Genomic DNA, 19,811 nt, shown 5'->3' with positions numbered 1-19,811 from the left:
GGGGGACGAGAACAAGTATTGTGTCTGCACACACAGACACGTACACAGAGTAACGTGTCAATACACACACTCAAGCTCAAAAGCAAGAAGGAAAGCCCCTGGGGCCCCCATCACCCAGGGGTAGCTGTACGAGGCAGAAGGGCAATGGTATGAATTTGGAAGTCGGACTACGGTGTTTCAATCTGACTTCTCCAGTCAGGCAGTCAGTTCAGTCGCCTCAGACGTGTCCGACTCTTTGCAACCCCATGAACTGCAGCACGCCAGGCCTCCCTGTCCATCACCAACTCCCGGAGTTCACTCAAACTCATGTCCATTGAGTCGGTGATGCCATCCAGCCATCTCTTCCTCTGTCGTCTCCTTCTCCTCCTGCCTTCAATCTTTCCCAGCATCAGGGTCTTTTCCAATGAGTCAGTTCTTCACATCAGGTGGCCAAAGTATTAGAGTTTCAGCTTCAGCATCACTCCATCCAATGAATATTCACGACTGATTTCCTTTAGGATGAACCGGTTGGATCTCCGTGCAGTCCAAGGGACTCGCAAGAGTCTTCTCCAACGCCACAGTTCAAAAGCATCAATTCTTGTGCTCAGCTTTCTTTATAGTCCAAATCTTACATCCATACATGACCACTGGAAAAACCATAGCTTTGACTAGACATACTTTTGCTGGTAAAGTAATATCTCTGCTTTTTAATAAGCTGTCTAGGTTGCTCATAACTTTTCTTCCAAGGAGCAAGCATCCTTTAATTTCATGGCTGCAGTCACCATCTGCAGTGATTCTGAAGCCCAAAAAATAAAGTCAGCCACTGTCTTCATTGTTTCACCATCTATTTGCCATGATTTGATGGGACCGGATGCCACAATCTTAGTTTTTTCAAAGTTGAGTTTTAAGCCAACTTTTTCACTCTCCTCTTTCACTTTCATTAAGAGGCTCTTTAGTTCTTCTTTGCTTTCTGCCATAAAGGTGGTGTCATCTGCATATCTGAGGTTATTGATATTTCTCCCGGCAATCTTGATTCCAGCGTGTGCTTCATCCAGTCCAGCATTTCTCATGATAAACTCTGCATATAAGTTAAATAAGCAGGGTGAAAATATACAGCCTTGACATACTCCTTTCCAAGTAGACTCAAGGGATTAGACCTGATAGACAGACTGCCTGAAGAACTGTGGACGGAAGTTCGTGACATTGTACAGGAGACAGGGATCAAGACCGTCCCCATGGAAAAGAAATGCAAAAAGGCAAAATGGTTGTCTGAGGAGGCCTTACAAATAGCTGTGAAAAGAAGAGAAGTGAAAAGCAAAGGAGAAAAGGAAAGATGTGTCCATTAGAATGCAGAGTTCCAAAGAATAGCAAGAAGAGATAAGAAAGTCTTCCTCAGTGATCAGTGCAAAGGAATAGAGGAAAACAACAGAATGGGAAAGACTAGAGATCTCTTCAAGAAAATTAGAGACACCAAGGGAACATTTCATGCAAAGATGGGCTCAATAAAGGACAGAAATGGTATGGACCTAACAGAAGCAGAAGATATTAAGAAGAGGTGGCAAGAATACACAGAACAACTGTACAAAAAAGACCTTCACAACCCAGATAATCACGATGGTGTGATCACTGACCTAGAGCCAGACCTCCTGGAACATGAAGTCAGGTGGGCCTTAGGAAGTATCAGTATGAACAAAGCTAGTGGAGGTGATGGAAGTCCAGTTGAGCTACTCCAAATCCTGAAAGATGATGCTGTGAAATTGCTGCACACTCAATATCCCAGCAAATTTGGAAAACTCAGCAGTGGCCACAGGACTGGAAAAGGTCACTTTTCATTCCAATCCCAAAGAAAGGCAATGCCAAAGAATGCTCAAACTACCGCACAATTGCACTCATCTCACACGCTAGTAAAGTAATGCTCAAAATTCTCCAAGCCAGGCTTCAGCAATACGTGAACCATGAACTTCCAGATGTTCAAGCTGGATTTAGAAAAGGCAGAGGAACCAGAGATCAAATAGCCAACATCTGTTGGATCATGGAAAAAGCATGAGAGTTCCAGAAAAGCATCTATTTCTGCTTTACTGACTATGCCAAAGCCCTTGACTGTGTGGATCACAACAAAGTGTGGAAAATTCTGAAAGAGATGGGAATACCAGACCACCTCACCTGCCTCTTGAGAAATCTGTATGCAATTCAAGAAGTAACAGAACTGGACATGGAACAACAGACTGACTTCTCCACTTACTACCTAACTGGGATATTGACAGAAACTGCCCCGTAGGGTTGACAAGGTTAAAACAAGTACACACACATAAAGAAAGCACTCAGTAAATGTGAGTGGACCTTACTACCACTAACCTTGTTAACCAGGCTGAAGAGATACCAGATGCTGGCGATTTCAAGCACCTAAGGCAAAGAAGTCAAGGCTGGGATTCCACTGGGGCAGGGAGCTGACAGGAGCCACGAAATCCCGGTCCAGCCAGAAAATCTTGTGCCACCAAATGAGGGGTTCACATGGAAGAGGCGACTACCTCAGGCCTCGGGTGAAAAGACAGTCTTGAGCAATGAGAGCCCCTGGCCCTGTGCCGGCATAGACGTGGGGCTTGAAGGGCTCATCGCCCTGGCAGTGTGGCAGCTGGGGGCCCCAAAACGAATGGAGAAACCATCCCTTAAGCCCAAACAGGGCCAGCAGAGCCACTGTGAGTACTGCCAGTGACGCGGCCACAGTCCTGGGCTGAGTTTGTAAGCGGAGAAATCACACCGAACACCGAGCAGGACAAATAAAAACACTTCCATTCCTGGATGCATCCTGACCAGAGCCATCAGAGAGGGAACACGAAAAGGAGCAGACTTCTTGCAGGGAACGAATGCCTGAAGACAAGGAAATCGAGTCTTCCGTGTGCTGAGCAGACAGACCTGTCAGCTTGGGATTCTCTACTGTCACTCAAGAGCCAGGGAGAAGCAGTAATGATGGGAAGCACAGACAAGCTGAGAGAGCATCTCACCCACAAACCCCAAATCCAAACACACTAACACAGGCAGGAAAGAGCACCGACGAGGAGCGTGAGATCCAAGAGACAGTGTTAGCTAGAGAAGGAGAAATCAGAAGGGAGCTGGGAACGTCCCTCAGTCGTGTCCTACTCTTTGTGATCTCGTGGACTGTAGCCTGCCAGGCTCCTCAGTCCATGGGATTCTCCAGGCAAGAATACTGGAGTGGGTTGCCATTTCCTTCTCCAGGGGATCTTCCCAACTCAGGGATCGAATCCGGGTCTCCTGCACTGCAGGCAGATTCTTTACTGTCTGAGCCACCAGGGAAGCCTCCCAAGCTTCCGCAACCCAGCCCCAAAAGTTGCCTCCAGTCATGAGTGGAGGGCTCCCCTTCCCTGAGGTTACAGGGCAAGAGCTGTGTTCTTCAGCTCCAGGGACAGCCCCCGCTTTCTCAGGAACCCGATTCTATCAATAACTCTCTCCCCGATACGTCACTCCTTTAAATCTAAGTTTCAACTGTTTAACAAAATATTACGTGTATGAATAAATTTCCTTATAACTTATAAGGAAAATCAGCAGTTCCTGCCACCCACCCGCACCCCCCGACAGTCCTGAACCGCCTTCAGATCTCTGAGCTGTCGTGTCTGGTATTTATCTTCCTATTTTTAAGTAATAAGCTGTGCCAGGGGACCTTGGGACAAGGCATCACTTTCTGGGCATGGCTCTTGGCCATTTGCCGTGAGACAATCCTGCCTTAACCTGGGAAGAAGACAGATTTGATGAACTGTCCCCATAACCCAATGTGGTTGTTTTTGGAATATGAAGCCACCAGACTTTGGCCCATGCCATTCCCAAGAGATAATTTATGTAAATTACAAGGTGAGATGTTTTGCAACACTTTTATATCTTACTCTGTCCCATGGAATTTACCCATGCTTATTACTTATCCATTTAAGAACAAAATAAGCCACCCCTAAGTGCAAGCCCATGATGACCTGAATGGCATTCAAGTGGAAAGCCAGGTTGGTAGTCAGCAGGCCACCCCACCCGTGGGGAAGCAGGGACACCTCCACGTGCTTGAGCCTGGGCGTGAAGGGTCTAGAACGTGAACGAGCCTTTCCCCGTAACAGGGAGTAAGGGCGGGATTTACAGGTGAGGGAATGGGTGGGGTGAGGTCACTGTTTCAACTTCAGGGGAAAAAAAGAGAAAATTTCACCATCAGAAGGCTGAGAAATCAGCAGAGGTAATATCTGATTATTTTACTTAATATTATCTTGATACAAAAACCTTGTTGAAAAACTTTTTACCTCATAATCCATCCGTCTCTTGGGAGCTCTAAACCTTTCACTCATTGCCTTATTTAAAAAAATAAAAAGCCAAAAGAAATAACAACAGCCAATTAAACAAAAACAAAAACCAACCAATCAAGTTAGGGCCTGAAAAGGAGAAAGAGGCTGCTCCTAACTGGCTCCAAAATATTCCTAAAGCATAGCCTTAGGTTACTTTTTTTCTTACTTTATCAATTTAGGACATGACTTCCAATTATGGTAGATAACAATTTAGTTCTTTGACTTGCCAATATCCCAATTACATCACAGGTTTTGTTAAATGAATGGTTGGTGTTTGTTATTATCGTGTAAATACATGTCTGCTGAGCTGCTCAGTACATTCCAATCACATTTCCTTTCTTGAATGTTTTGCTTCTTCTTGGAGTTCGTAGGCTTTTCATTTTATTGCCTATTCTTATTATTTTCTAAGACTCCAGTTTCTCAGGCTCACAGACATAGAGAACAGACTTGTAGTTGCCAAGGCGGGGCAAGGTGGAGGAGAAATAGGCTGGCAATTTGGGATTCAGTTCAGTTCAGTTCAGTCGCTCAGTCGTGTCCGACTCTTTGCGACCCCATGAACCGCAGCATGCCAGGCCTCCCTGTCCATCACCAACTCCCGGAGTTCACTCAAACTGACGTCCATTCAGTCAGTGATGCAGCAGATACAAACTATTACATATAGAATGGATGAACAAGGTCTTCTCAGGTGGCACTTGGTGGTAAAGAACCCACCTGCCAATGCAGGAGACGTAAGAGACTCAGGTTTGATCCCTGGGTCAGGAAGATCCCCTGGAGGAGGGCATGGCAATCCACTCCAGTATTCTGGCCTGGAGAATGCCATGGACAGAGGACCCTGGTGACCTACAGTCCATAGGGTTGCAAAGAGTTGGACATGACTGAAGTGACTTAGCACATGCACACACATACACTTTATAGCACAGGGAACTATACTCAAAATCCTATGGTAAACTATAATGGAAAAGAATATGAAAAAGAACATGTGTGTGTATGTGTGTGTGTGTATATATAGACACACACATAGAACTGAGTCACTTTGCTGTAGAGTAGAAATTAACACAACATTGTAAATCAACTACACTTCAATAAAATCAATGAAAGACTCTGGTTTCCTTGTAAAAATCTCTTATCTACACAGCATTAGATACCTGCTCTTCCCTCCCCCTCCCTTTCTGGAAACCTCTCTGTTCCACAGCCCTCCCCTCCTCTCCTGCTAGGCTCTCTAGGTGTCTAGCACAGCCAGCAACCCAGAACCTCGCCATGCCTCCAGCAGGTTCCTTTTTATTGGAAAGATGATTTGTCGAGAACCTGCCTGTCTGAAAATATAATTATTCTATGGCTACACTTGATTTGTAGTGGTGGACACAGAATTCCAGGTTAGAATGACTTTTTCCCTATGATTTTAAAAGGCACTATTTATTCCATCATCTTCCAGCTCTAAGTGCTGCTTTGAGAAGTCAAACAGGACTGATTCCCAGGCCTTTGCTCTCAGTTCTAGTCTCTTGTCTTTTGGGGTCGTTGTCAGATTTTTAAAAATTGGAGGATAACTGCTTTACAATGTTGTGTTGGTCTCTGCCTTACAACAGCTGAAATCAGTCTTATGTACATATATATCTCCCCTCCCTCCCACCCCACCACGCTAGCTGGTCGCAGAGTGCCAGGCTGGGCTCCCTGTGTCACACAGCAGCTTCCCGTCAGTCATCCGTGTTCACTGGTGTTGCGTTCCCTTAGTTCCTGATGGCAGGCCTGCCCTGGGAGGCTATTTTTATTCCTTGTATTGGGTCACTGGCAGGCCCTTCTGATTTGGAGACTCGTGTCCTGCAGCTCTGAGAGATTCATCTGTGTCATCTGTTTGACAATTTTCTCTTGTCTACTTCCTCTCTTTTGGAACTCCTATTAATCAGAGGTTGGAGGTCCTGGATTGATTTTCTCAATTTCCTATTTTCTCCCCCCTACTGTCCAATTCATTGTATGTGTTATTCTTTCTGAAAGATTTGATTTTATATTCTGACTCTTCTGGACTTTTTTTTTTCCCATCCTAATTTTAAAGCTTCTGTTCTGATTGTTTATTTTAACAAGGTGGTAGCATATTCCTGTTTCAAAGATACAGCTACCTTCTCTTATCTTTCTGAGGATATTTACAAAAGCTTTTAATTTTTAAAGTATTTTTACCCTATGCGTTATCTGTTGCCTCTGATTTCGTTCAGTTTTCCTTTTATTTTGGGCCCTGTCTGCTATGTTGGAGAATTTCTTCAAATGTCTGGTGATCTGGGGCTGTCAATTTCTATCTTAAAGTAAGGTACCAAAATGCTGATTCAAAGGCCTTGCTGGCTGGCGGCCTTCACACTAGGACTCTCAGTGAGGTAGCTGGGGAGGTGTTTTTTTCACTGTTGTTGTCCAGTCCGTCAGTCACGTCTGCCTCTTTGTGACCTCGTGGCCTGCAGCAGAACAGGCTTCCCTGTCCTTCACCATCTCCCAGACTTGCTCAGACTCATGTCCACCGAGTCAGTGATGGGCTTCTTTTTACTGAGATTCCCCCTAGATGTCAAGTTCTGTCGGGTTCCTGCGGATTGCTGCTTAAGGAGTGGAGGGCGAGAAAGAGGAGAGATGGTCATGCTGGGAAAGGCACGGGCAGAGTGCAGACAGTCTGACCCCAGTGCCTGGATCTCTCGGGGAGTGTGTCAGCAGCTGAATTTCTCCCCAGACTGCACATCCCTGTGGGGCTAGAGCAGCTGTAAAAGGGAAGGGAGAGGACCTCCGGTCTAACTGCTCTGAATCTAGACGATGAATTAACCCCTCTGTCTTGACCTGCCCCTGGCCCTCCACAATACCTGCGGATCTCACATTGGGACCCTTCCTGGGGCTGCCCAGGGCACACAGCTCCTTCCTGACCAGTGCTCTTTCTGCAGGCTTTCTGTCCCTCTCCTGGCTCACACTTAACTCCCTTCTGCTAAGTCAGGCCCTCCTGCATCCACCTTCTCTCCTGCAATCTGGTCTCCTCTCCCATTCTCTCATAGGTTGACAACATTTGAATTCTTTGACTGTCATTTCTGTGGGGTTTCTTTGGGGCTGGGAGACAGGCAGATTAACATGTTCAACTTGCCACATTCATCAAAAGCCTCTTTAATTGCCCCTTTGTCATTGGCTCCTTCTCATCAGCATCAAAAAGTATTTTGTTGCAGTATTTTGTATTTTATTGCAGTAAAAATATTTAACATGAGATCTACCTTCTTAACATACTTTTAAGGGGATGTTACCTTACTGTTGACTATAATTCATCATCATTAAAACCATCTCAAGTTTCTCCAACATTAAGGAAACTGAGAAGTTTGTTTTTTTTAATTAAACCTTTTATTTTATTTGGGAGCATAGCCAATTAACAATGCTGTGACAGTTTCAGGCGGACAGTGAAGGGACTCGGCCATACATACACACGCATCTGTTCTTCCCCAACCCCGCGCCCACCCAGGCTGCCACGTGACACCGAGCGACGGCACTGCGCTCTGCAGCAGATCTCTGTTGGCTGTCCATTTTAAACATGGCACGTGCACGTGAACTCCAAACTCCCTAACTATCCCTTTCCCTATCTTTTTAAAAATCACCTCTCTGTATTTATTTATCTGGCCAACTAGATCAAACCCAGGCCCTTGGCAGTGAGAGCTCAACAGTCCTAACCACTGAACTACCGAGGCATTCCACTCCCTTTTTTAAATACAACAGTATCATCAGTGGGAATTTGGTCTCCTTTCTTTTTGCCACACTGCACAGCTCGCGGGATCTTCCTTTCCTGGCCAGAGATCAAACCCAGGTGCTGGCAAGAACAGTGCTGAGTCCCCACCACCGCACCACCAGGGAATCCTCTCCTGCATTCTCTTTCCCTCCTGAGCCAAACTTCTTGGAATAGCTGCTCAACTCTCACCTCTCCCTCAACACCCCTGAGCTTATCTTCCGTCACCTTCCTCCTACCCCCATCAATGTACTGGAGCCATTCTTGCAAAGGATACCCCATTAATAGCCAATGGCCCCTGCCCAGGCCTCACCTCACTTGACTCTTAGTAAGTCTGACACCGTGTGTACTCACTCCTTCTCAGAACGCTCCATCCCTTGGCACTTTTGACCCTGGACCTCTCTGCAGTGGGAGGCACACTGCTTAGCGAGGCTTGTGTGGTACAGACTACACTTTCCACGCCAGCTTCACCTCTTGCCACGCCATATTCAAGTTCTAGGCTACAATGCGTGCATGTGTGCGTGCATGCTAAGTCACTTCAGTAGTGTGCAACTCCGTGTGACCCCATGGACTGCTAGGATTCTCTGTCCGTAGATTCTCCCGGCAAGGATACTGGAGTGGGTGGCCATGTCCTTCTCCTGGGCTACAACGAATCAGATTTCTTTCAGCTTCTAGATCAAGCCATGTCCTGTTTCTCTTCTGGTCTCTGTACTTCCCATTCACTTTTATCTGGCCAAATTCTGCCAATTCCTTATGTCTGTGTTAAATGTCTCTCCTTGTATTCCCGCTACCAGCAAGTTCACTGAACGGTACTGCAACTGCCTGCTCACTTGTCAAGCTCACGAGGATGAAACTCTCATCTATCCTTTACCTTCTTCAAAGCTTGTGTCACTAGAGCTTCCACGATGGCTAGTGCATGGGAGGCATCCAATAAATGTCAGTTGAGTGAATGAACAAAGACACAATCGCGAGAGGGGAAGCATCAAATACCTACCGAAAGACACTTCCTCGTATTTTCTCTGTAATGGGCCAGAAGCAAATGAATTTGGTCTACAGAAAAAGACTTGACACTCTAACCTAAATTCTTTTGGCTGCCCTTTCTTCCTATCCAGTCAGCGTATCTGACAAATGGTCATCATTTTTGGTACAAAAACCACCAAATGCAGAGTCAGAATATCAGAGCATCAATAAACCAGCTCCACAGGCTTACCAAAGGCCAACTGTCTCAATGTTTCAGAGTCTTTAAAACTTCTCTATAGATACCACTGGGTTTTGAAGTGCTGTGAGAGTGACAACATCTTATTCTGGTAGTTCTGGTGTCACCTGGGTCACATACTAAAGACAGAAGCATTTCTGAAAAAGAGGCCGATGAGCTCTGTTGAGAGAATCCATTAGGCTGCTCAAACCATGAGCGTGGTAGACTCCAAAAAAGGAAAAACATATCCCAGCTCAAGCAAACTGGATTTCTAGCCTTCAACTGTCATTTAATGACTGTAAGTCAAGCTCTCAACACCTCAATGTCCCAAACACCTTCACTGTCACGCTGATAATGCTTATACCTGGGAAAGTATCTTCTTCTGTAGGGCATGATGAGACATCTTTCAGGGCATGCTGACATTTAGTTACTTTGAATTGTCTCTAACATTTGACCACATTTAGCCTGGAGAATCACATGGACTGAGGAGTCTGGCAGACTACAGTCAAAAGGTCACAAAGAGTTGGACACAACTAAAGAGACTTAGCACACACACAGCCACAACTACAGAAAACCTGCTTAGCTGCAAAGAGATGTTAGTTATGACCAACCTAGACAGCATATTGAAAAGCAGAGACATTACTTTGTCAACAAAGGTCTCTAGTCAAGGCTATGGTTTTTCCAGTGGTCATGTATGGATGTGAGAGTTGGACTGTGAAGAAAGCTGAGTGCCGAAGAATTGATGCTTTTGAACTGTGGTGTTGGTGAAGACTCTTGAGAGTCCCTTGGACCGCAAGGAGATCCCCAGTCCATTGTAAAGGAGATGAGTCCTGAGTGTTCATTGGAAGGACTGATGCTGAAGCTGAAACTCCAATACTTTGGCCACCTGATGTGAAGAGCTGACTCATCTGAAAAGACCCTGATGCTGGGAAAGATTGGGGGCAGGAGAAGGGGATGACAGAGGATGAGATGGTTGGATGGCATCACCAACACAATGGACATGGGTTTGGGTGAACTCTGGGAGTTGATGATGGACAGGGAGGCCTGGCGTGCTGCAGTTCATGGGGTCGCAGAGTCGGACACGACTGAGCAACTGAACTGATGCTACATTCCTAGCTGGAAAAACCTAGAAAGAACTCTGCAGTTAAGTCTAGTCTCTTGATAATAAACCACCATGTGGGAAAAAAAAATTCTGAGCTCAGAAGGAAGAAAGGAAAGGTGTTGTGATGAATTGTTTGTCTAAATAGATATTTATTTCTACTATATTTGACTCTGTGCCTGCAAAGAGAATTCATACATTTATAACTGAAAAATGTAAACTATAACTCTTCACAAACAAAAACAATCTCTCCATAAACAGATGCTCTAAGGCAGAGGAAGGGAGTGAGAAAGGAAGGTAAGACAATCCTGTGCTTGTCTTCTCCCAGAAAGACCCAACAGCAATTCAAAGACAACCCTACACAGGGTTTCAGAGAAGGTGATAGCACCCCACTCCAGTGCTCTTGCCTGGAGAATCCCACGGATGAAGGAGCCTGGTGGGCTTCAGTCCATGGGGTCGCTAAGAGTCGGACACAACTGAGCGACTTCACTTTCACTTTTCACTTTCATGCATTGGAGAAGGAAATGGCAACCCACTCCAGTATTCTTGCCTGGAGAATCCCAGGGATGGCAGAGCCTGGTGGGGTGCCATCTATGGGGTCACAGAGTCGGACACGACTGAAGCGACTTAGCAGCAGCAGCAGCTAGATAGGGTTTACAAGCATAGGGGTTGTCCAGGACCAAGTGCAAGTAAGGAACGACTCCAAGACACACACGCTGCCCCAGTACAACCGAAACCCTGAGTACAGCAGGTACACTGGAGCAGCTGCCCATGACCTTCTCCTCTGGGCCATGACTCTGGGAAAAGTAAACTTCTGCCCCTGTACTCCTGCCAGAGTTCGGTTTAACCAGTTTTCACCTGTATTTAAATGTTAGAGAGCATGGAATTCACTCAGGACAACCACTCCCTCCTCCCATCACCATCAGATACACTTTCCCTGAAAGGCTGGCAGGAAACCCCACATCCAGCTGATAATGCGTGTCCTGGACAGACTATGAGCCAAGTATTAGCCCCAATATTCACACTGTTCCTTCCATCCTTTTCTTCAAAAATTAAACCACCTATATGAAAATACATGTTAAAAATCTTGCTGATGAGTACCCTGGACCCAGTCATTCCTTGGGTTTTAGTGAAAAGGAGCAGACAGATCAGTGATTAACTCAAAGCATCATATGGTTGACTTTTTCTGTGTTACTGAGCCCTTCTTAACTTTCAAAACCACAATCATTATGAACCTTACACTGTAAAATCACGTGACATATGCTGCTTCCATTGGCCAGACTTCTCCTTCCCCAGGTACCTGCCTGACTCTGACCTGGCTTCTCAGCTAGCTGAGACACCACCTCCCCCAATGACCTTTCCTTAACGAACCACACCCCTTCCCCAATTTCTCACAACAGTCCTCATACTGAATTAGGTATCCCTCCTCGGGGATCCAAAACTAAACTGTGCTTATGACCTTCACAAGAATAATCACACAGTACTCACACAGGACACATCTCCCCAACTCGCCTTTGAACTTCTCAAAGACAAAGATAGTTGCTCATCCTTCTATTTCAGTTCATAGCACAGACATTCTAGTATTCAGCAGACATTCTAAACTGTGTGTGAGATGAGTGCATGAATGTATGAACAAATGGATGACATTTACGCTTAGAATTCAGAGATGAGTCTTTAGAAAACATTTAGTCCATCCCACTCCATTCAAAGTTTCCTAAACAAGTATTTCCTAAGAGTTATCAGTGAAGGATGAACATTTTGCAAATGAAAACAGCATTAAATAAAAACCTTACCGGCAAAGTTCCAGGTAGAGATGCATCAAAAAAAGATACCAAAGAATTGGGAGGAGCTGCAAAGCAGACTTGAGATCCAGAAAAGAGTTTGGAGTTGGAGGCAATCTGGGCATGAATTTCCAATCCTACCACAGCTGCCCATTCAGGTTCACTAAGGAGGAGAACATAATGGTTAAGAAGTCATTAGGTTCGATCTATTACCATGAGTGAGTTTCTATGAGCTTAACCTGCAAATGTTACTAATGCTTCCCACTTGTGCTTTTAACTTATTAAAACTGTATATTCTACTTTAAAAAATGTGTTACATTGTATTGGGTGACTAAATTAATAGCAATGCAAAATGAACACCAAGAAGACTGGCAAAGCAAGATTCATTTATAACATGGCATAAGAAGAGCTCACTGTGCAAACCAGCTAACAGAAAGGAAGAATATGGCATCTGAAAACAATTTAGAAATGGTTATCAGGTGGAGACTGCTTGGCTGACTTTAATGAGAAGCACCATTTTCTAAATTAACTGTCCCTTGTCAGTTAATCACTCAGTACATAAAGAAAGCTGATTTTGTGAACATTTTTAGAATTAATGGAAACAGGATTTTACCACTAGAGAAATAATGGTAAATAAGTAGTTGTACATCTCATTATTTAAAAAGGAAGGGAAATTATCAGTCATGTTTTGAATTCGTTTTCTAACAATGGTTTGCAAGTAAAGTAACCATAGTGATACAGATAAAATGGATTAGTACTAAATGATAATCTTCGGAATTCTGCACAAAGGAAAACATTAAATCATCACAAGTGGCTTCCCCCCCCCCCCCTGGTTCCCCAAATCACTTTAAATTCCAGACATTTAGTGCCAGGTTCCTTTGCATGTTTTAAACTTAATTGCTACCAAACCCAAGAAGCTGCAATAGTGCAGTTTAAATGCTACAATAATCTCTTATCTGGTCACTCCTACTCTGCTGGGTCTGTATGAACATCCATCCCATACACAGGTCTCCCTAGGTTCATCTAAGTGTGCTTATTCCATGGGTTATTATCAACCCCATGTATCCTGGGCAATCTGCAAATGGCCTGGTGTACACATACTCTCTCCATATTCTGTCTATTCCTATCCTGCTCTTCTCTCAAGCAATTTTCTCTATTATCAAAATTTTTATTTACATGCATTTGGTTTTGTTTCAATCATTTCAATACATGAAGTTCTGTATTTATAGTACTGGTGAATTCCTTATTTTTAAGGAATTTTAAAGCTTGCAATCACAAACTATAATTGAGAGGAATTAAACTAAGAAGTCATCAGAAATCTGCATTCACTAAAACCTTATTCAATGTTTTTTTTGCAGTTTCATTACATAAGCGAAAAAACTTTTCATTCACTTTTCACAGTGAAACAATCTAATTTAATGAAAAGAACAGAACCAGTGCTTCTGGACATTTTCTCCTCTGTTAAAAAAGAAAAGCAAAAATAATAGCAACCTAACTATCTCAAAGGAAAAAATGAATATTTGACACATGCCTTATGTTTCTGCACTTAAAAAGAAATCATTTAGGTCTTATATAGTGAAATATAAGCACCCGTTCAGAGGACATTGAGCAAAATAATCAACAGTCTCTACACAACCAGAGGGAAGATCTCATACCGGCTGCATCTTCCTAGGTCTACACACGTTCACACACACACACACACACACACACACACAGACACACACACACACACAGACACACACACACAGACACACACACACACACACACAGAGACACACACCGGCTGCATCTTCCTAGGTCTACACACGTTCACACACACACACACACACACACACACAGACACACACACACACACACAGACACACACACACACACACACACACAGACACACAGACACACACACACACACACACACACGTTCAACATGAAAGGCCTCCACAGATAGGTGGTGTTTTCTAACTCTAAGCCACCCATCCAGAACTTGTAGGTAAAGGCTCCTTTTTAGTAGTAAAACACTGCTGGCCCAGTTGTGCTAAATACATGTCAGCTAAATAAGATCCCACTTCTACTGATACTGGGCTGACTACTAGTTAAGGTGACTGAACCACTCTTCTGTCTGTGAAACATTTAAAAAAACACTTGCTATTTTACACTCTCAAATTACCCAAATAAGGCTATCTGAAGACAGTGGTTTACATGTGGGATAGGGACTGATAAGACAGCCAGTTTCCTGTCTTTATTTAGGTTTCAGGGCTGCAATATACAGCCCAACACGTTCCCGCCCACCAGAACGTCCAGACTTAAGGCTGGGCTTTAAAGTGAAGTTGCTCAGTCGTGTCCGACTCTTCGCGACCCCATGGACTGCAGCCCACCAGGCTCCTCTATCCCTGGGATTCTCCAGGCAAGTATACTGGAGTGGGTTGCCATTTCTTTCTCCAGGGGATCTTCCCGACCCAGGGATCGAACCCGGGACTCCCGCATTGTAGGCAGACGCTTTACCGTCTGAGCCACCAGGGAAGTCTGTAGTGGCCATCATCTCCCAAGTCCCGCAGTTCTACCTCAACTTAAGTGGGCAATACTGGTATGAAATAGTATACCCTTTTCTCGGCTTCTGGGCTGTGATGTGGGGCTGCTGAGCCACTGAGCTCTGCCCTCTTTTCCCGTTGGACGTGGACCCAGTCGGAGGCCCTCTTCTGTGACAAGAACCGCAGCCAACCCGGGCGAAAGCAAAACGCCTTCCAGGACAGCACCAGCGCAACATGGGCGCCGCCATTGTCTCTCCAGAGTCCTGGTCAGGTGACACAGCCTCCCTCTGCTGCAAGGCTCTCTGGGAAACGTAGTTCTAAGAAATTAGATAAACCGCTCTAGACTCGGACCGGAAGACTACTTTTACCAGAGAGCACTGCGACCGGAAGGCTTCGGGAACCAGGCGAAGAGGGGGCGGGAAGCAGAAATAGCCGGGAGAGTGGGAGGGTTTCTGGGTCGGAAGGTGTGACTCCTCCTAGCGGGGAGTTGGAGAGGTTTGTAGCTGTAAGCACGTGTGAGAGAGAGCAGGCCGTGCCAGAGATCGAAAGCTGAGAAACCTGGCTGGGATTTTATATACCAGTTAACCTGTCGGGCTGCAGTAAATGACCTTGACATCTCCGTAAAGACTTTCTGAACCGCCAACTCAGTTCTTTTTTCTGCTTCCTTTTCCACTTCAGACACCAGTGTATGCATAACTGCAAGAAATAATTATTTGCATGCCAATATGCTCGCCATGGTTCTTAGACACGGGGGATTCAGCAGTGATCAAGGCAGATATAGCCACTATGTTCATGGAACTTACATTCTTGGTAGACTAGACATACAGAGAAGTTAAAAATAGGATGCTTTCACCTAGACCATAAGGACTGTATTTCAGCACAGGTTCTTGGGAGATAGACCTAGATTGAAACCTCAGGAACATTTAAAATTTTTCTTTTTGATCTTGGCCAGTGTTTGAAAATACTTTCCTTACATACAACGGAAGCCTTGATAGCAGATACCATCATCCCAGTGGACTTCTTTTTTTTTTTTTTTTTTCCTGCTTCAAAATGCATCCCCTTCTTGAAACGCCCACTGATTTCTTGTATTTGAACATACAGTTTAGAATAGCTATTCCACCATTCTCTGTTAGATCACCCTATATTAATACTCCATATAGTGCTCGTGACTATCTGGTGTTTATCTTCCATCTCCACAAGCTCCTTGAGAATGGGAAATTGGTCTGCCTTATTCAACACAGTATTACCAAAGTACAAAGTAGGTCTCTCAGAGATGCTTGTTGATTGAAGGAGTGGTGTGTGAAGAATGCATTTGACAAAAGAATGGAGTACATGCCCTTCAGAGTAGTAGTTGTGTGGGAAGGAGATGATGAAATAGTGTGGTGGAGGAGGCAGAGAGAAATTGACCTCTGTGAGATAGATTAAGAAAGTAAGATTGGAGGACTTGGTATTGGATTAAATATAATGGTGGAAGCCTAGGGGAGGGTCAAGTAACTTCTGAATTTCTGGCTTTATACAACTGGATGGCTGATGAAGTTACTCACTGAGATAAAGAAATCAGAAAAGAAACAGGTTTGTCAGAAAATATGACTTTGGTTGCCTTGGAGACATATAAGAGGAGAAATCAAGTAAGCATCATTGATGTCTAACTGAATATTGAGCAGGGGGAAAAGCTGCATACTTCATATATGTCATATGGATAGATTTGCAGTTATTGATCAATAACCTGTTGATTGTGTATGTGTAAGCTCAGTGGTGTCTGACTCTTTTTGACCCCATAGACTATAACCCACCAGCCTCATCTGTCCATGGAATTTTCCAGGCAAGAATTCTGGAGCGAGTTGCCATTTCCTACTCCAGGGGATCTTCCCCACCCAGGGATTAAGCCTGAGTCTCTCACATTGGCAGGAGAATTCCTTACCACTGCGTGACCTGGGAGGCCCAATCTGTTGATTAGACATCTGTAACCTATGGTCTGTTTCCATTAATACTATTGTACAGTTATAATAGTATGCAATTTATTCCAACCAGGTAGGCAGCTTTAATTATTTTCATTAAAATTATTAAATTTTTCTATCCTTTTTATTTTTTCATTCGCTATCACGGATCCAAGTTGCTATACCAGAAGTATTTTCATATGACCGAAAATGAGAGAAATGACAGAGACTGTAAAGTAGAAGTGGAGATTGGTTTTAGAATTTACCTCTAGTCAATTATGGCTCTATCAGGTTCAGATCACTCTTTAGAGCCTTTACTAATATGTCTCCTCTGAGTTTCCCACCTTGCTCTGGGTAAACTTGCCTTCTCTTTCTTACTCAGCCCTCAGGTTTACCTGGCCCAGCCTCAGGGTCAAGGGAGTTGTCTCTGGTCATATCGTGGCTCCCCCTTTGATAGGACTGCAGAGGAGAGGGAGCATCCTGTATCTCAGAAGAGAGAATGGGCATCCTTTAGCCAGAAGGAGCGGAGACCATTGCCACCTTCCCACTGGTAATTAGCCTGCTTAGGAGGCAGTTCACTCCCTAGGGTGAAGGGTTTGAGGGTGTTTGGAAACCTCTGTAAGAGAGCAACACACCTAATGAAAATCCTTATTTCATGGGCAAAATGTGCTCTAATGGAAACTCATCTTTGTTTATGAGGTAATATTGTGCAGTAATAGCATATTCTGCCCCACCATTCAGTCAGTTCAGTTGCTCAGTCATGTCCGACTCTTTGCAACCCCATGGACTGCAGCACATCAGGCCTCCCTGTCCATCACCAACTCCTGGAGCCTACTCAAACTCATGTTCATCGCATCGGTGATGCCATCCAACCATCTCATCATCTGTCATCCCTTTCTCCTCCCGCCTTCAATCTTTCCCAGCATCAGGGTCTTTTCCAATGAGTCAGTTCTTCACGTCAGGTGGCCATAGTATTGGAGTTTCAGCTTCAGCATCAGTCCTTCCAATGAATATTCAGGACTGATTTCCTTTAGGATAGACAGGTTGGATCTCCTTGCAGTCCAAGAGACTCTCAAGAGTCTTCTCCAACACCACAGCTCAAAAGCATCAATGTTTTGGTGCTCAGCTTTCTTTATAGTCCAACTCATACATACATGACTCCTGGAAAAACCATAACTTTGACTAGATGGACATTTTTGGCTAATGTCTCTGCTTTTTAATATGCTGTCTAGCTAGGTTGGTCACAGCTTTTCTTCCAAGGAGCAAGCCCCACCACTAGAGGGAGAGAAAATCCTAGGCACATATTTGATCCCTTCAACAAATGGAGACCTTCCAGCTTGATGTGTAAGACGCAGCCCTTTGAAAATGCCTCGGGAGCTGATGGCTCCCTTCTCCCCGCAGATTATCATCACCAGCAGCGCCCCTGGTGCCCTTGTGCGTGGTCTGGTGCCTAGGAGTGCATTGTTTTTCCTCCTGTCTAGTCAGGGGCTCCCACCGAACTTCCTGCTGTGGGACCGTTTCTCCTGTGTTCCTCCTGCATGCCAACTCTGATATCTGTCAGAACTCTTACTGACAGCTCTCAAGCTGAGAGAGCTATTTTGGTTTCACCGAAAAGGTGGCTGTCATCTGGAAGACATGGAGGTTTTCATTTTCAAGAAGCTCAGAAGGTTCCTAGGACAGGGTTCCTAGCAAAAACCTTTTCTTTGGGAGAGCCTCTCAGCTCTTATTTTATTCACATAATTGACACAGTACAAATAAATTTAGAACAGGTTCTTGAAAAGATATGTAAGCCAGGACAGGGTTTCAAGTTGTTACTTATAAATGGCAATGGTTAGGAAATATATCTAAAATAACATGTTTGGTTTTGTTAGTATTCTTCAGAGAGTCTTTGAACATCAGAGTTGGAACAGACTGGCTTACCTCTGTGCTTGCCTCAAAATCCTCAGGTATCTGTAGAAAACACATTGATTTCCAAACACAAATAATTTCTCCCTCAAATCTAAGTGGTATTTAATTGCACTTCCCTTCTCCTTCTTTCGCTGGATTGAGATGGGGGAAAGATGTATAGAAACAATATTCTAGGATTTATAACTTCTTCAGCAACATGGGTACAATGTGAGGGAATGACACAAATGGCTCTGTTTCCATTTTTTTAAAACGAAGTAAACAATTTTAATGGAAACATTGAAATTTCAACTAAAATTAAAAGGATTCATTTGAATAATGTATCATAGCAGTCTATCTCAAAATTGACTTGAATATAATTCTGAACCTGAACGTTGTGTTAACTCACCTTTTATTTGACTAATGACTTCTATGGAAACAAAGGCAGCACTTTAAAGATATCTAGCAGAATAAAAAACAAAATGCCCCTTGCAGCCTAACAGACTGGGCGTGGATGGCTATCTGAGTATTTTTAAACATGGTTGTGCATTTAGTTCCTCTGTGCAACTGCTAGTTTCTATCTGTTCTACAGTTATAACAGCCAGCCTACTGTCTTGAATGTTACATCATGTAGGGAGGGAGGAAGGTCAGGATAAATTCTCTAAGGAATAAAAGTCCACTGCAGATGACGTACAGATGACAAAATCTGACAGCATCATTTTCAGGTTGGAAGTACATGGGCACTAGAGGAAGTCCAGTTTTTTTTTTTTTTTTAAGCATTTTGAAAACAAAATTTCTTTTTAGAAAAACCACCTTATAGGTCCCAGTTGAGTGTCATTGCTGCTGCTACTGCTAAGTCGCTTGTCCTGTCCGACTCTGTGTAACCCCATAGACGGCAGCCCACCAGGCTCCCTGAGTGTCATTGGGGGGAGAAAAATGCTGAGAACACATGCATTCTGGGAAATCGAGAGAACAGGATTCATTTCCTTTTATTTTTACCCTTAAGTCTGGATTCTGGTGATGTGGAGGGAACAATTGCTTTTTCTGGAAGATTGCTCTGAGCAAAGGCATCTATAACTTTTTCTTTCTTCCAAAGCAGGGAAATAGAACATCCTGTCCAGCATCTTAGTAGAAACAAAGTATTGTCTGGGGAAGACGGGACCAGGGCATCACCACCATGAGCCACGTCTGGTCCATGAACTGTCATCTCTCCACGCCCCTCCTTCTTCTAGATGGTCTCAAGGGATGGTGTGCTGTTTTCTCAGGCTTTTGCTTTTCTAGAAATCTGACTAATCTTAGAAGCAGTCAGGAATTATATGTAAGAAAGAAACTCCCCCTTTCGACATGCCCCTG

The 19,811-nt window shown here is 44.3% G+C and overlaps 1 protein-coding gene across 2 annotated transcripts in view; it reads right to left on the bottom strand.

The window, feature by feature from the left end:
• The window catches only part of GATB (glutamyl-tRNA amidotransferase subunit B), a 102,829-nt gene extending 87,906 nt beyond the window's left edge, over positions 1–14,923 (bottom strand). For both annotated transcript variants that reach the window (XM_019977308.2, XM_070769007.1), the window contains exons 1-2: positions 14,710–14,923; positions 12,125–12,275 (exon numbers count right to left, since the gene is read on the bottom strand). In XM_019977308.2, coding sequence (XP_019832867.2) covers positions 12,125–12,275; positions 14,710–14,885 — 327 coding nt within the window. In that variant the 5' untranslated portion in view covers positions 14,886–14,923. The remainder of the gene's footprint in view (positions 1–12,124; positions 12,276–14,709) is intronic.
• Between the last annotated feature and the right edge of the window lie 4,888 nt (positions 14,924–19,811).

This window comes from Bos indicus, chromosome 17, assembly GCF_029378745.1.
Source record: "Bos indicus isolate NIAB-ARS_2022 breed Sahiwal x Tharparkar chromosome 17, NIAB-ARS_B.indTharparkar_mat_pri_1.0, whole genome shotgun sequence".
Classification (NCBI taxonomy): domain Eukaryota; kingdom Metazoa; phylum Chordata; class Mammalia; order Artiodactyla; family Bovidae; genus Bos; species Bos indicus.
Note: the sequence above shows the minus strand (reverse complement) of the source record. Positions and strands in the feature narration are given on the sequence as shown.